The 17,556-nt window shown below is 38.5% G+C and overlaps 1 protein-coding gene across 1 annotated transcript in view; it reads left to right on the forward strand.

Annotated features, from left to right (window-relative positions):
• LOC122814238 (dynein axonemal heavy chain 5-like) overlaps nt 1–17,556 on the forward strand; it is a 3,525,594-nt gene that overhangs the window by 2,210,772 nt on the left and 1,297,266 nt on the right. Inside the window, exon 71 of the mRNA XM_044086840.1 lies at nt 3,093–3,203. Coding sequence (XP_043942775.1) covers nt 3,093–3,203 — 111 coding nt within the window. The remainder of the gene's footprint in view (nt 1–3,092; nt 3,204–17,556) is intronic.

The raw sequence follows: 17,556 nt of genomic DNA on the forward strand, positions 1-17,556 counted from the left end.
AGAGACTGGGGAGAGTAAGAGAGTAACATGGGAGGTGAGAGCAGGGCAGGCAGAGGGGTTGTTGAGTATGGAAAAGGTAGTGTGGAGTTGCGATTGTAGAAGGTGCGGAAATTCGATCCACTGAAGTTTATTTAGTGAGAGGCAGTGATGCGACGAAAGTGATTGGTTTAGAATAAATCTGGCAATTTTATTAGTTTGGATATGGGTAAGGACGGGGGAAGCATAAAGAAGACTAGGTAAGAGAAATGCCTGTGAAAGAGTGTGTTTAGTGGCAGTAGTGAGGAATTTTTTGTTCCTATAAAGTAGTCCAAGTTTTTGGTGGGTTTTTTGATAACCTGTTGTATGTGTAAGTCAAATTTTAGTCAGCCATCAATTATTACCCCAAGGAGTTTGGTGTGTGAGGCAGGGGAGATAGTGGTGCCATCTAGGGAGGAAAGAGAAAAGTTGGATTTAAGCTGAGAAAGTGTCTAAGGTAAGAAGAGAAGGAGTTTAGTTTTCTTTGGATTAAGGATTAATTGATTATTTTTGAGCCATTTTTCAACAGAGATAAAGGAATTCTGTGTTAGTGTATGCAGTTCAGAGATAGTAATGGAGATAGATAAGAAAGTAAAGTTATCTGTGTATTGTATTACAGATGAGAGACTGCAAGATGAATGTAGGTTGTTGGTAAAAATATTGAAAAGGAGCAGTCCAAGTATGGAGTCTTGGGGTACTGCTGTTTGAACAGCAATGAAGGGTGAGAAAGCCTGGTGGCATCTAACAGCTTGTTTTCTGCCAGTAAGGTAGGATTGGAATCAGCCAAGAGTAGAAAGAGCAAGGTTTAGGTCTGAGAGTTTGTTAAGAAGGACGGGATGTGACACAGTGTCAAAGGCTTTAGAGAGATCAAGGAATAGACAGGAGATAAGGAGGTTGTGTTCCTAGCTTCTGGAACCTTTTGAGTAAAGGATAGTAAGGTAGTCGAGGTACTGTGTTTAGGGCATAAACCATGTTGCAAGGGGGTGAGGAGATTTTTGTGAATGAGATAGGACAGTAGTTGAGTATGTATCCATTTTTCAAGCATCATAGAGAGCGGTGATAGAATAGTGATTGGTCTTGTGCAAAGGAGTGGTATAGAAGGATTTCCATATTTCCGGTACAGTAGATTCCTGAATGGAGAGTACAACACCCCTTTTGGTATGTACCTCACAAGACATCTACAACAACTGGAAAGACCACAGAAATATCTCACAAAGAGGATTACTGGCCTCAAACAGATGCCCTATGCAGACCATCTCAAAAAGCTACAGCTTTACTCCATCGCATATCGCCTACTCAGGGGCGATCTCTGCCTAACATACAAAGCTATGTCAAACCCAGAGCTGTGGACATGTTCCACTTAAAGAAATCCCAATCCCTCCGAGCTACACGCTCTAGGGACCTTAACCTTGTCACCACAATAAACAGAACATGCTGGAGGGATAGATTCCTGTCCCAGAGACTTTCCATACCCTGGAACAGACTACCTATCTATATCAAACAGAGCTCCTCATTAGCACTCTTCAAGAAAAATCTCGATGACTGGATGGGAAATGGGAAATTCACCCCGGGGGTCATGTCTGTGGCTCTGCTCGACAGGGGCACAGGAAAATAATTTTCTTGGGTGGCGAAAGCCAGTGTACATTTTTTGGCTAGGCTTGTATGGGCCCTAGGGCCGATAGCCTAGTACCTGCCTATGAACCTATGAACTTATGAGTGGTTGATTAAGATAGATACAGGATATGCAATAGAGTCAGCAGCAATTTTCAGAAACTGAGGGGGGAGTTTATCAGTTGATGGAGAGCATGGTTTTAGTTTAAGAAGCAGGGATTTGATATATTTAGCAGAAACAGGTCACAAGGTAAAAGGCTGAGAGACAGAGGAACATAGAGGTTTAGGGGTAGGTGAGGGTGACACAGAAGAGTTGGGATGAGCAGAGTTACCAGAGGGTAGGAGTTTAGAGATGCTGTCTATGAAGTGTTTGTTAAGTAAGTCTGCAGTTTCAGAGGGAGAGTGATAGGGGAAAAGGTTAGGGATGGTAGAAACAGTGTGGAGCAGGGAGTTGATAGCACTCCAGAATTTTTGGGGGTTATTTGGGTGAAAGTTTTAGAATTTTGTGAAATATTGGCATCTATCCAAAATCATAAGTTTTTTACATGATTTCTGAGTTGCTTATAATCTTGGAGAAAGGCGGGAGTTTTAGTGGTTTGCCATTTTTCCATAGAGCATCTCTTTCATGGATCAAAACATGAGTAGCTTTGGAGAGCCAGGGTGTGAAATTAGATTTGATTCTGATTTTGCAAGTTGGGGCAAGAGAGTTTAGGACATCAAGGAAAATGTGGCTGAATTTAGTAACAGCATCAGTGAGCGGGAGAGTTTTTAGGAAAGATCAGTTGAGGGCAGAGATTCTATAGTTAAAGGTTTCAGGGGAAAAGTTAGTCAGTTTCCTACAATCTCTGTAGAGATGGGGCTTAGAGAGATGAGTAGAGTGCCTTAAGACAGAGATGGGAGAATAGTCACTAACAGAGTCAGGGAAGGTAGAAGGGTTGCAATAGCTGTTTGGAGAGTTGGTCAAGATCCAGTCAATTGTGGAACCAGTAGCATTTTTACTGTAGTGGGTAGGAGTAGTGATCAGTTTTGAGACTGTGTATTAGTCTTAATTAGTATTAATGTGTATTACATGTAGTTTTTCAAGTATTTATGTTCTACAGATATCCTGCATTTGTACAGAAGAAAGTACGCATTCTATACATTTTTTCACAGCTTTAAGATATTTTGTAATAAGCACTTGCAGATGTTTTATACAGTCTTTAACTTACCACTAGTTTAACATTTGACATTTGACCTAGAGAAATTACTATTTATCATGCCTGTCATCCCATCAACACATCTGAAGTTGTATTTTTTTAAATTTAAGTATAGAATATATAGAAAAAAATGTTTGCATTTATTCTGGTGACTATTTTTTCTCAGCTTTCTAATCCACCAACGAACCTGAAATGAGTTTTCACAAGCTTGAATAGTATGAGTAACTGGAGAACTATATTTAGCACCTCTTTTTTTCTCTTCTTCTTCAGAACTTTCCTGATCTTCCATTGGAGTCATTAGCAAAGCATTTTGTAACATTTCCAATGAAAATGAAATCATCCAGTCCTACATTCAGTGGAGAATTACACAAAGGAATCAAGGTAAGAAGAGTACACATAAATAATTTCTGAAGTCCAAACAGGAGATATATATATATATATATATATATATATATATATATATATATATATATATATATATATAACAATGACTTTTGAATAATTAACGAATGCTACAGTGTGCACATAGATAAATGACTAAAGCAACCAACTAAATGCACACAAGGACAAAAAAAACAGGTGCAAAAACCAAAGTATAATACAACAAGAAAAAAGTCCAGCACTCTTGAAATCAAATAAAAAAACTTTTATTAAAAATGGTAATGTTATAGGTCTGTCCCACTATAAACCCAACTTGGGTTTCATCAAATGGCTTTTTCAATGTCATGGGACAATACCATGGTGACTCTTCACAAGCCAATCAGCACAAAAGATCAGTTAATTCACATAATTCAAAACAGGTCTCCCTGTTTAAATGTCGGTACTCATAATACCAAGTGATGACATGCAAAACAAAAATGCAGGAGAAGAGCAAATATCAAACATCACTCTTTTCCTTAAAGCTTCTTTTTTGTAGGGGGCTTCCCCCCTGCACCCCCATCGAATGTTGATATATACATATACACAAACTCCATAATCATCATACCTCTGAGAAAAGGGAATATTCTGAGAAATGGCCATCTCAAACTTATTATATATAAGTCCATTTATTATATTTTTTTATTTTTATTCATCTTTATGCCTACATGTGTGACTTTGTTGACACCAGTAAATGAAAAACACACAGATGGGAGACACCGCAGAAGATGTTTATGTAATGGATTCCTATCTCTCTTACATCTTACATTGCTTAGGTGAAGTGTGATTCTGAGTTCCCAAGGAAAAGGCATTTGACCTACATAAAAATTTACACACTGCGATACTATTAAATGTATGATCCAAGGAGTACCGCATGTAATTCATCACTTAGATTCATAAATTCTGGTGGTAATAACTAATGCAAAATGTTTAGTTTTAAATATGTACATATAGTATGTGCAAGTTCCATGATGGCAGATTTCTTTGGCTTTACTGTTAATTTGTTTTTGTGCAGTGCCATAAACTTTTATGCCTGATTGCATTTTTGTCTGTAACATAAAGTAGGCAGCCTGTTACAGGCAAAAATGCAATCAGGCATAAAAGTTTATGGCACTGGACACACACAAGCAAATTAACAGTAAATCCTAAGACATCTGCCATTGTGGCATTTGCCACCCCTCAAAGATTAATTAATAAAAGCCCATTACAAGTTTTACCTAAAAACATGCTATTACCAAAGTTAGAAAATGGCGTCCCCATTATTACATTGCCTGCCACCTATTCTATGTATCTTATTCAAACTGCAGGAAAATAAATTTGTAACTTTGCAGTTCTGGCTAGTTCTTTCACTCATCACTGGGAAGTGCTAAAAAAAGACTATATGACACCAATAACTGACAGAGCCGCTGGCACTCACATCTTAAGCATCCCACTCTTTAAAATTCTGAAATTATACTATTGTCCTCTGTTATGTTCAAGACAATTATTTAGGGCACCTAACTTTTCCATGAGATCCCACAGCAATGATGCTGCATCACCATACAGACCTGTTTTGGAACAGCAACAGGGAAAATGTTTTTTTTCTAATATAGACTCTGATACTTGGACTCTATTGCCAAGAGGCAGACACAAGCTACAAACATTAACTGTGTTCACAACAAATTAATAGGACATATTGAGAAAATTATTGCAGGTATTTTAGAGACAATGGCTAATCCAAAAACTACACAGCTTAAGCCATCAAGTTACCTGAAAAGCCATTTCTATACTGTTCTACATGAATATACAATTGTGCTGCAGTTTATCAAGTGAATAATATATACCTGCAAAATTTCCACAATATGATCAGCTAACTATACTCTGAATGGTCATTTGACATTTTGAATATTGTGCTTATTGTTGTATATTGTTCTATTTTCTATCTTTCAGGAATATATTCATGTAATGTTCTATATTGTGATTATATAATGTTACTATTTTGCTTTTAGAAGTTTGGATCTTAACTAAAAAGGAACAATATTAACATTCACTTACTAGGTATTTTATTTCTGTATTTATTTATTGTTTTTTTTTTTTGTTTGTTGTTATTGTTTATGTATGTATGCAGTCTCACACCCAAAGCTCCTAAGAAAACTAGCCAACCTCAGCTTTTCAGCTCACACCCTAAACTGGTTCTCCAGCTACCTTACCAACAGGTCTCAGTCTGTCAGGTGGTGGACCTCCTACTCCTCTTCTCTCCCCATCCAAACAGGAGTCCCCCAAGGCTCTATTCTTGGACCTCTACTTTTCAACATATTTACTAATAACTTTCACACTTCATGCCATCACTCCACTCTTATACAATATGCAAATTACTCTACTTTAATTTCCTTCTCAGACAATCTCACTCAACTCCACACACTTACCCAAAACTCTTTCCTCTCTGTTGAAAACTGGATTACTGAAAACCAGCTAATACTTAGTCCCAAAAAACAAACTTCTTTTTATGTCAAAATCTCTCTCCCATCTCAAAGCCATCTTCACCATGTCATCATTAAATAACACAACTATTAAAGCTGAATCCCACACAAAGCTTCCGGGTACTGTCGTAGATGACCGGATAAAATTCAACTTACACGTTCAGCACTGTATCAAAATGACTAACCAGAAATTAGGCCTGTTAAACAGAAACAAAATAATCCTCACTACAGAATCCAAACTCTCACTAGCTCAGACATACCTTTTACCTAGCCTACTTTATGCTTCTCCTGTACTAAAAAACCTACAATCTATTCTAACCTCTAAACTAGAACAAACTTACAACAAAACTGCATGATTTGCCTCAAATCAACCCTACACCTCTAACCACTGCCCTTCATTAAAAAACCTGCAATGGTTAGAATTTCCCCCACGACTCCCTCTCTCACAGCTTTACATAACAAACTCCATCCTCTACAAACCCATTACCCGCCCTACCCTCTCTTCTCTAGTATCCTTTTATATCCTTATGTACCTTTGTGAAGGGCCAATATTGTCTCCTGATTGACTTCTTCGAGTCAGTTTCCAGAGCTGTGGACAAGGGTAAGGAGGTCCCCACAGCCTATCTGGACCTTGCCAAGGCCTTCGACACCATCCCCCACTCTGGAATCATAGATAAACTTACTAAGCTGGGCATAAATCCCTACGTCACTCGATGGGTTGCCAACTGGCTTACTGACAGAACCCAGACTGTAAAAGTAACTGACTCCAAATCCAGCTCCAGACAAGTGACAAATAGAGTACCTCAGGGTTCAGTCCTGGGACCACTCTTGTTTGGCATCTACTTCTCTGAAGTACAGGCCAACACTAAGGGATTCTGGCTAACAAAGTTCACAGATGACTGCAAACTGGGAGCCATTATTGAATCCCCAAATGATGTGGATATTCTACAAAAGGGCCTTACAGAAACAGATGCCTGGTGCCAGAGCCATGGGCTCAAGCTTAATGCCAAGAAATGTATAGTTATCCCCTTTGGAAAAAACATGTACCCATGAATTACCACATAGGTGGCAGTACACTAAACATCAAAAGTATGATGAGAGACTTGGGGACACAGGTGGACTGTGGTCTCACTTTCAATAACCACATCGCCACAACAGTCAGGAAATCCTTCTGTGTGGCACATCTCATCACTAAGGGCTTTTCATCCAGAAAAAAGGAGGTCATTGTCCCACTGTACTCATCCCTTATTAGACCCATTATAGAGTATAATGCCCCGTTTGGTATGTACCTCACAAGACATCTGCAACAGCTGGAAAGGCCACAGAAATACCTCATTAAAAGAATTACAGGCCTAAAGCAGATGCCATATGCTGACCGTCTAAGAAAACTCCAGCTATACTCTGTGGCATATCGTCTACTCAGAGGCAATCTCTGCTTAGCATACAAGGCCATGTCAAACCCTGAGCTGTTGGGCATGCTCCACTTAAGGAAATCCCAATCTCTCAGAGCCACATGCTCCAGGGATCTAAACCTTGTCATCACAATGAACAAAACATACTGGAGGGATAGGTTCCTGACCCAGAGACTCCCCATACTCTGGAATAGACTGCCCATACATGTCAAGCAGAGTGTCTCATTGGCCCTCTTCAAAAGGAACCTTGATGATTGGATGGGAGATAGGAAATTCACCCCGGGGATCATGTCAGTCGCCCTGCTAGACAAGGGTCCAGAGAAGTAAATATTGTGGGAAGAAATATCCAGGGAATTGTTATGGCTAGGCTTGTATAGGCTCTAGGGCTGATAGCCTAGTACCAACCTATGAACCTATGAACCCAAAACACACTCTCAGAAGCACTGACCTATATCCTATGGATGTCTACAAGTCCCAAAAAACATAGGAAAACTTCTCTATAAATACTCAGTATATCTGGCCTGGAACAAACTCCCTCTCAACATAAGAGCTACTACACACACAAATAGTTTCAAAAAAGCACTTAAAGATACTTTCTCAAACAGGTGGATCTGTACCTGTCGTGACCCTACTTAAACCTCCTTTCCCTGCCTACTCCCCTCCTTTTCTGCCTTCTACCTTAATAAGACCCATACTATCCCCCCTTACTCCTAAGCCATCCCGGTTCTCTTCTTATGCTTCCTAGCTTACTCAATTCAGATACCATCCTACTCTTTTCCCATGTACATTTCCTTATCTCAAATAGTTTGTAGTTAAGCATCACAGAATGTTTGCACTAAGATATATCTACCTGTCCACATAATTATGTAATTTTTCACAAGTTATGCTTTCTGTCATCTTTTTCTCATGTATTTACTTATACATCTAAGTTACATTGTATTGTATTGTATGATATTGTATTATGTAATCTATGTACTCCTATAAATGGATTTGTAATTGCTCTGGGGCTTTTCTCCTTGGGTCTCCATTGAAAACAGGCTCCTTGCTCAGTTGGACCAACCCGGTTAGCAAATGTCACATAAATATAAATAAATAAATATGTATGTCTGTATAAATGTATTTATTTCCTTTGCTAACCAAGTAAATTAATTTGTCCTAAACACCTGTAACATGTTCAGTCATGACCCAGACCAAATGGCAACAACAAACAGACAACAGTATATAAATACAAAAACAAATGACATAAATACACATCAGTGAACAAAATGTATACATAGTTATTAACTTAGCATTTCACTTACCTTAAACAAATATAAACTGCCTAATAAATTTGAGCAGTAAAAAAACATTCACTGAGAAATAAAGCAAAAATAAAATGATGAAACAGAGCAAAAAGCTGTTGCTGATGATGATGATTTTAAAGATGATTACAGTTCTCATCCAATATATGCCCTAATAAAAGGTATATGTATAGTTTTTCAAAAGTATATCAGTAGTCATGGAACGAGCTCCTCAGTCACAAATAAATGGCAAAGTTACTACTAGTCCTATAAGGGTATACAAGTATAGGGCCAGATTATGGCAAAGTTACTACTAGACCTATAGGGGTATACACATATAGGGCCAGATTATGGCAAAGTGACTACTAGACCTATAGGGGTATACACATATAGGGCCAGATTATAGCAAAGTTACTACTAGTCCTATAGGGGTATACACATATAGGGCCAGATTATGGCAAAGGTACTACTAGTCCTATAGGGGTATACACATATAGGGCCAGATTATGGCAAAGGTACTACTAGTCCTATAGGGGTATGCACATATAGGGCCAGATTATGGCAAAGGTACTACTAGTCCTATAGGGGTATACACATATAGGGACAGATTATGGCAAAGGTACTACTAGTCCTATAGGGGTATACACATATAGGGCCATATTATGGCAAAGGTACTACTAGTACTATAGGGGTATACACATATAGGGCCAGATTATGGCAAAGGTACTACTAGTCCTATAGGGATATACACATATAGGGCCAGATTATGGCAAAGGTACTACTAGTCCTATAGGGATATACACATATAGGGCCAGATTATGGCAAAAGTACTACTAGTCCTATAGGGGTATACACATATAGGGCCAGATTATGGCAAAGGTACTACTAGTCCTATAGGGGTATACACATATAGGACCAGATTCCAAACAAGTTGCTCTCAGTGCAAGTCTGCCCTGATGCTCTCAGTATACGTGACTTACTTTGCTGCAAAATCTATCTATAAACAGCCTTGCTATGTGGACCAAATTCCAAAAGATCTGCTCTAAGCCTGCTCTCAGTGCACTTTCACTGAGAACAAATCTTTTGGAATCGGGCCCATAGAGTAGTGTATTTGTAGATGTGGTTTAACCAAGATCCTTAGGGCAGCTACACTTAGCTTTGTCAGCAAAGTGAGAATTTTGCAAAATACTGGAAGAGTATCATTATTTTGTACATTTTGTGGCAAAGAGTTACTTTACTAAATTCTTTCTCTGTGACATCTAATGTACCTGATTGGGGGTCTTTACAACTATAACCTTACTGGCTTCTCAAACTATAAATGGAGTTTCTGATAAAGAGTTTATTTCTAAGTGGAAGGCAAATGCTTGTTGTTTATTAGTCTGGAGATGAGGTTACCAAGTCAGAAATTAGCCTTAGCTTCTATTGTCATCCATTTTGTTTTCTGTCAGGTAACACAATGTCGCTGATGATCATGGTCCAAAGATAAAAAGCATAGTATGTTACTCTCTGCAGTTTGTAACACGGCTGTATTGTGTGAGAATAAAGTGCTGTAATAGGCATAACATAACCAAGGCTTGGTAGTAGCACATTGATTCCAATTACCCATCTAATTTCAAAGAACACAGAATAAGACATTTTATATGAAACTTTTGAAGTTCATTGTTTGATCCAGTTTAATGCCCATATACTGTTGAGTAATAGCACAAAGTACGAAAGTGTTATTTACATCTTTAATTAGCAATTATGTGGTATTAGCTATTTTATGTGTCCCAAACAACATATTAAATAGTCAATAAATAAATAAATTCTGAATGCTACCTGATTCTAAGAATTTTAATGCACACTTTGGTTTCTTAGACATATTGCAAAGATGCCTAAAGGACAGGGGGTATGTGTGTGTCTTCCTAAAAAAACTCAGTGGTAGAGTTCATGACTATCCATAAATGCCTGCACTCCTTCCCAAATGATATACTTATCATGGGACCACAGAACATCCCTGGTGGTTTTCAATACAGAATCACTGAAAATCTAACTAACCCCCTTTCAGTAATGTTACCATGTGGAAACATGCCTGCACTATGGCAGTGTGCTGAAGGGTACCAGTTCATGCAGTGCAGGATGGCATTAGGCACAAACAGTTTTAGACCCATGTCTGACCAGTATTCTATGCAAAATGTTGGCAGCTGCACTTAACTCTGTCAGTAAAGTCAGAATGTCAGAAACGACTCAAGGGACCTTTGTTTGTTAAATAAAAATGAAGGGAAATCTTGCCTTTTGATTCTTGTGTCATTCCTTAAAGAGGTGACAGCAGCACTTGATGAAGGACTGGTAGTAAATGCTGTCTACCCTGACCATGCTAAGCCAGTCAGTATTTTTTGATATAAGTGAAAACTGACAAATTAAAAGTCAAGGGATATATAATTCAATGACTAAAACATTAGTTAAGCAAAAGGGCAAAGTCTATGTGGGTCTGAGTCTGAGTCTGTAACACCTCCTTGATGGAGGTTAACACTGCTGTCACACGGGGCTCTGCATTGTAGTATCTTCTTTTCAGGCTGTTCTTCTTAGTTATAAAAGTGGAAAATGGGTTTTGCATAATTAGATATGATGAGCGCTGCAAACTTGGTAGCGCAATTATTTCAATACAAGATGCTGAGCCTCACTAGTGGTATACAGAGATAAAGTCCTGACTATGGCCATGGTGACCTGAGTTACATTAGCAGCCTGAGTGCTTGATGACAAGACTGAGTGTGAATTCTTATTCTGGAGGTACAGAATTATACTACATGTCTCCTTAATAGAGCCCTAGGACAGGCTGAAGCTCAGAGATATGGTACCAGATTGGAAGAAGGTGGGAGGACAAAGAAGACATGAATGTCTCTGGATTTACAGAAGGCATGTGTTCAAGTCTCTCTCTGCTTACAACATCCTCCCAGCCCACCAGTGACATTAACATGTTAGATCAGGGGACTTAGGGTTATAGAAAACCATGGAAGCTGCAGCATGATGGGTCACCAGCCGGCCCACGTTCCACTTTCAGTATCTGGTACCTCTTACTTCTAAAGAATATACACATAGGGATTTGATTTCCAATGTACACAGACTCCCCCAGTTGGGAGACTCTCTCAGTGTGATTTACACAAGGAGGATACACTAAGGTTGGGGAACCAAGAGGAGAAAGGATAGGAGTGAGCCATAGAGGAATCCTGAAGTCAGTGGAGGCAGACAAAAAATATAAGATACTGGAAGTTCTTCAAGATGGCCTGTAAAAACAGTATAAATCTCAGCCAATAATAATGTGCTCACTCACAGCATCAGTACTATAGCAACCTTTGAACTGGCATCAAAACAATATGCATTACGTTTACAAAATAAATGAGCAACTCATAAAATGTGACATCATAATTAAAACATTAAGGACAATGGTACAATGGTAGTTAGCTGTTTAAACTTTGAATATTAAGTATCTGTCAGAAATACATATTCTGTAGCCCATCTAATTCTAATCTCTATATTTAGTCACACTAGGAAAATCATGACACCATTTTATACCTCACTGATCAGACCTATTATTAAATACAGTGCTGTCTTTTCAGTCCTTCCAGTTTGTCACTTGAAACAACTTGAAATGGTGGGATTACCTACAAGAAACAAGAAAAATCATAGCTGGAAAACTTGCACTGTTCAGTGAAGCTTCCTGAATTGTAATCATATTCTGTTTCATACAGGTTACTGAACAAATTCATTTTTCTTTTGAAAAATGATGTTTAGAATATACCTCTGGGCAAGTGACTACCAAACTGGGTGCCGAGTACCAAAATAATTATCAATAGTGGAATAAAAGGTGACAGATTCCACAACCTTACATGATTATAGATAAGGCTCTTTCAGTAAGAAGATGAAAGAAATCAGCCATTAACTCAATTACTATTGGCCATTTCCATTGGAATGTCCATAAACTATTGACTGTCTGTCTGTTTTAGCACCCTGTATATAACTGTCTGTCTCTCAAAATCAGTTTGACATTTTCTCATAAAATTTTATGGGAATAAAAGTGGAATATTTTCTTGCTAAACTTTATTAGATGTAATCGCTATCCTCAAGGAAAAAGAAGTCATTCCATCATACATTTGAATACAAAAAATGTAATGTGCCATGAGATATACTAATGAATAAAAGTAATCACTTTCATAGAGAAGTACATATTCCTTTTAGGCTTAATTTCAAAACAGCATTAGAAATTTAGAATTTCACAGTTTTTTTTATGTGTTACTCAAAAAGAACTGCATTACATCTTTTCAGCTTCATACACATTGCAGTTCTTCGTTTACAAAAGGGTCATTCTGACCTGAATTTGACCCTATAAACAACTGACTACCTCTTCAAGACAAGATGGTTTGCCTTGTATTTTACATACACAATGTAAAAAGAATTAAGAAAAGTAAACAGCAGGAGCTCACATACACTTCCATTGAAACAGCTCAGGCTTGTACCTCTGTCATTTGTAAACGTATTCTGCCTGGACTGCCTTGAGATGACTGCTGAAAGGAATTCAGAGGAGAATATGAACCTCCCTTGTCCCATACAATTTGTCCCTCTAACTGTAGCTGAACCATTCTTCTATTGGCTTATTAAGAATTATAGTCACCACACTGATAACTTACCCCTGCTTCAAGCCTCATAAATAACAGCACACTGAAAGGTATCTCTTCAACTGCATGCTTAATAAAAAAGCACACACAAAAATGCATAATTTCTGTGAGATCCTTGCTTGCCATATGTTCTGAAAATTTCCTGCCAGATTGTTTTTCTTGGAAGCTAGCTGGTGATCTTACCTGTCCCACTTTACTTTGCTAGACCTGGTTTAATTTTGGTCTCCATCATACTCCCATACCCACCCACCCACTCAACATATCCTAAATTTATGGCCGGGTAAGCTCATGTCTCGTCATTTCACAACAAATGCAATACGTCTCAACAAAAATCTTAACATAAGAAATTAAGACTAGTTCTATCATGTTAATCTTCTTCTAACATCACTCCATAAAACTTCAATCCTCTGATCATGTTTGAAAACACTTGAGTAAAATTCCACACTTCTGTCATACTAGTATTGGTACTAATCTTTACCTTACCACTGTATCACCTCTCTCTCTCTCTCACCAGCATGCTCAATTACAGCCAATCTCAAAACCTTAGTAAATCCAAACTTTTCCTAATCCTACAAATACCCACATTAAGATTCACTGGCTCTGCAGATCTTTACTATCAGTAATTCCTCTTCTGACAAAACAGAATAAAATACTACTATCAAGATGTCTAACAACCCACACCATTCCTGCAACAAAATTATATTTTTGTTTTGTCTCTGTCAACAACTACTGCAGTCCTCAGATGTAACTGAAAGTAATCCTGGATGTCCAGACTTTTCAGTCTGAGCAATCACTAGATCCTATTAGCAATTTTAATCACCAAAAAAGGACTGAAAATACTCCATAAAATTCCAGGAGGATGTGCAGTAGAATTCCATTGCTGTAAGTCTAGATAACACTCAGATTATAGCTGTATCAGAAACGTAGTTAAAGCCATACATCCAAGATGAAGAACTTGCTCTACCTGATTATTTTATTATGACAGAAAGAACATAACATCAGGAAGAGTGTCATTCTTATGTACTCAAGCCTAAAGCCTAACAGATAACATGTAGAGACGCTATCTAAAATGGAAGAAAACAAATCTTAATAGCCATTCTTGCAGGGAATTCCAAACAACTAAGTTTTGGATGTGTTTATCCAAACTTCCACAGACAAGCAGCTACTCTTTAAAATTAATTAATGGTTCTATAACAACTGTAAGGATAATCTCATACCTCTCTCTGACTTCAGTATTGTGCACAACATGGGATCTAACATCTGAATTCTTCTGTGGTCTGTGGTTTTCAGTAAACACCCTAAACTGGATACTAACAAAATTGCCAAACAAATGTTAAAATAGTGGTGCTATGCTAAGTCATGTAAGTGACCACATCACAATGTTTGTAATCTGAAAGCACAAGCCAGATTTGACTTAGCCAAAAACTATACAGATTTCAGAAGTCTTAAAATTTGCCCAAACCATTCTAGTTTCAGACAGGTTCTGCGCTGACCAAGCTGCTGACATTTATTCTGGACGCGGTATAGTCGTCTCCTTCTTCATGGCCCTATTGTACAAAATATGCCTTCTTGAGAAGAACAGCTATCAGGAACAACACATTCGCAGGGAGTTACTGTGACATTTAGGAAACATGGCTAAAAGAGGGAGCATGGAAGAAATATACAAAACAAAGATATAAGCTCACTCAGCCTCTACAGGAAATCAAGAAACATCTATCAGTAACAAAACAGAAAAGTCAAGCAAGACTATCTAACTAACCTACAAGCCACAGATTTGTGCAATCCAGCAGCTTTCTTGAGTAATATAAAAAACCCCACAGAGCTTCCATCTTTTAAAATACAGCAAATAAATGTGTTGACTTCCTTCATACTGTCATACTGTCATGCTAATACTTCAAGGCAGCTTAGCAGTCCTGCTAGGAACCAATGGATCGTTCATCCATCACCTTTACATTTTAACCCATATCAACAGTTCGCCTGACACACTTAGCAAAAGACTGTCATCACTACCACTCCTTAATTCACAATCTATGTGTTTGGGACATTTTGTTTTGTTTCCAGAATGGGTATCATACACCTGGTGAAACAGTCAGTCTAAAATCTGAGTCAGCAAATTTGTAATTTTGAAAGTGCTGAAAGGACTGCAGTACTGCACTAAAGAAACCAGAAATAAACGGTTTACCTTCATAACGGGGAAATGGACTTGTGCGAATATTCACTTCCGCGACTCTGATAAGCGAAAATAAAACCGTGAAATTCAAAAAATGCCGAAAATCAGATAGTGGAATTATTTTTATCAACTTTTTCGAACTGCATTAATGTGCCCGAACTTCCGTGCTTTTGCACTGTGTCCAGCTCTCAATCTGCAATAAACAACTGCAACCAGGAAGTAGTAGTGCATTAGTAGTGTCCCATTATCCCAAATAAACAATCCGTTGTAACACAAGTGTAGACAGCATCCCAATAAGCATTTAAACACACAAATAAAGGTCCCTTCCAGTAAAAGTACAGCACTGTCAGCATCTCTATGAGAAAGAACAGTATTTTGCAACAAGCTTTACGAATCCTCTTGCTGTGAACTCATTTCTCTTCTCTAGTAGACTGGTGAAGCTGGATTCCTTATCCAACAATCTTCTCTTTTTTGAGGATGAAGGCAGACAGAGCAGTTGTCAGTGCCTAAGATCATCAACATGGTTCTGCTCCAACTGTACTGCATGCAGGATATCGAGCATGTACAATGTTTTTTTACCCATTAAACTCCATAGTCTCCTGTGACACCCCTCTACCACGTTCTGACTGCATGGGTATCCCATCACACAGGTGTCATGTTGATTCCAGAATGAGCTGTCGAACAGAGGGGGTACTCTCTCAGATGTATTCCCATGCATTCCATACTTACATGGCCTACCATGGATGTATGTTTCTTTAACATAGCTACATAATGGCTTGCCCTCCTCCTGCATGTCAGCCTCTATTTCAGCAAATGTGTTACAGATATCCTCAGGTGCCACAAATGCCAACGCAGGTATCTCCTTGCATAACATGGCAAAAGACATACTGCTACCAAAGGTGCCCACCAGATGCAACTTCTGGATGTTCTGCCACACTATTTGACAAAAATGGAACCAACAGCCCTTAGCTAGGGTGTTGGGTAGGTGTCTCTTGATAGAGTTAACTGCTGCACATTCAAAATCGGTAAGAACCATGTTGGGTAACAGTGTCAGTTCATTGTCATTACATAATTGCAGTATCATTCCCCAAAACTTATCATAACAATCCTCACTTTTACTGGGCATTATCCCATACACTACTGGCACTACCTTTTTGCTCACTCCGCCATTAAGTGAACAATGTAATGTGTAAACCTGTCTGCATTCAGTAGTGCTGATGGGAAAGGTCCCATCTGCCAGTATATATTCTGACTCGCACATCATTCTAAGATTATCCATAGTGGTGATAACATTTGTGTCACTAGGCATATCTGTGCTGTGTCATATTACAAATATATCTGTCTTCAAGGGTAGCATATCAGCTGTCAATTCCCTCAAGGAGTGGAAGTCTTTAAACATGGCCAACTTCTGTTTATACCTGTGCCTCCTAATACTTTGCTTCAGTGCTGTGGTATTCGGTAACTCATTCACCACATCCACCGATGTTCCTGCTAGAACCTCAGCAACAATTTTACAGGGGTCTTCTACAGACTGCTCTGCTTGATGTTTGAGTTGATGTTTAACTCGCATTACCTCCCCTTGCAGCACATCAGGTGCATGATAATGGGGGTTGCTCTTAACCAATTTATAACCATCTTTGTCTGAGTCTGTAACACATCTACCCCTACATTTTTCCTTGTTTTGACGCGTACAACACCAATACAGCCTAGCTTGTACACACTTCTCTTGGTAGTACTGAAACCCATCTGTGATTAGCAGTTCACATCCTTTCTGGGTCCTGCTTGTAGTGTACACTGTATTCACCGTACTTGGCGCATACTTCTGTGAACTACCTTCCCCAGGCTGAAAGACAGGTGACAGCACACTCTATCCAGTGAACAACAACAGATAAGACATATTAGGACAGACATGCCAGCTATGATGACATTAGGGAATACATGTTAACTTTGCTTCTGGTGTTTGCTGTTCCACATTATGCACTTACAACGTACAGTTAACCTTGCCACTTACTGCACCGTTTTACATACCATCACATACATGAGCCAAGCATTACAGAATTACCTGACCCACTATGTAGAATACATAAACACCATGCTCTCTATCAAATACAGTTTAGGCATTCCTACATGCTCTACAACAGCATTTGCGACTGTGAGATGAACATATGGCTGGTATACTTTCCATATTATGTCTGTACTGTACATTAAACACTATACACAATATGACACTCGGGTCACTTCATTATGTATGGATTTCACATAGTTGCACTTGCGGTTACTATCTGGTATGCTATAGTGACACATCACATGGATATTTACTACAGATAGCATGATCTTTACATAT

Source organism: Protopterus annectens, chromosome 1.part1, assembly GCF_019279795.1.
Source record: "Protopterus annectens isolate FY-2018-M chromosome 1.part1, PAN1.0, whole genome shotgun sequence".
Classification (NCBI taxonomy): domain Eukaryota; kingdom Metazoa; phylum Chordata; order Ceratodontiformes; family Protopteridae; genus Protopterus; species Protopterus annectens.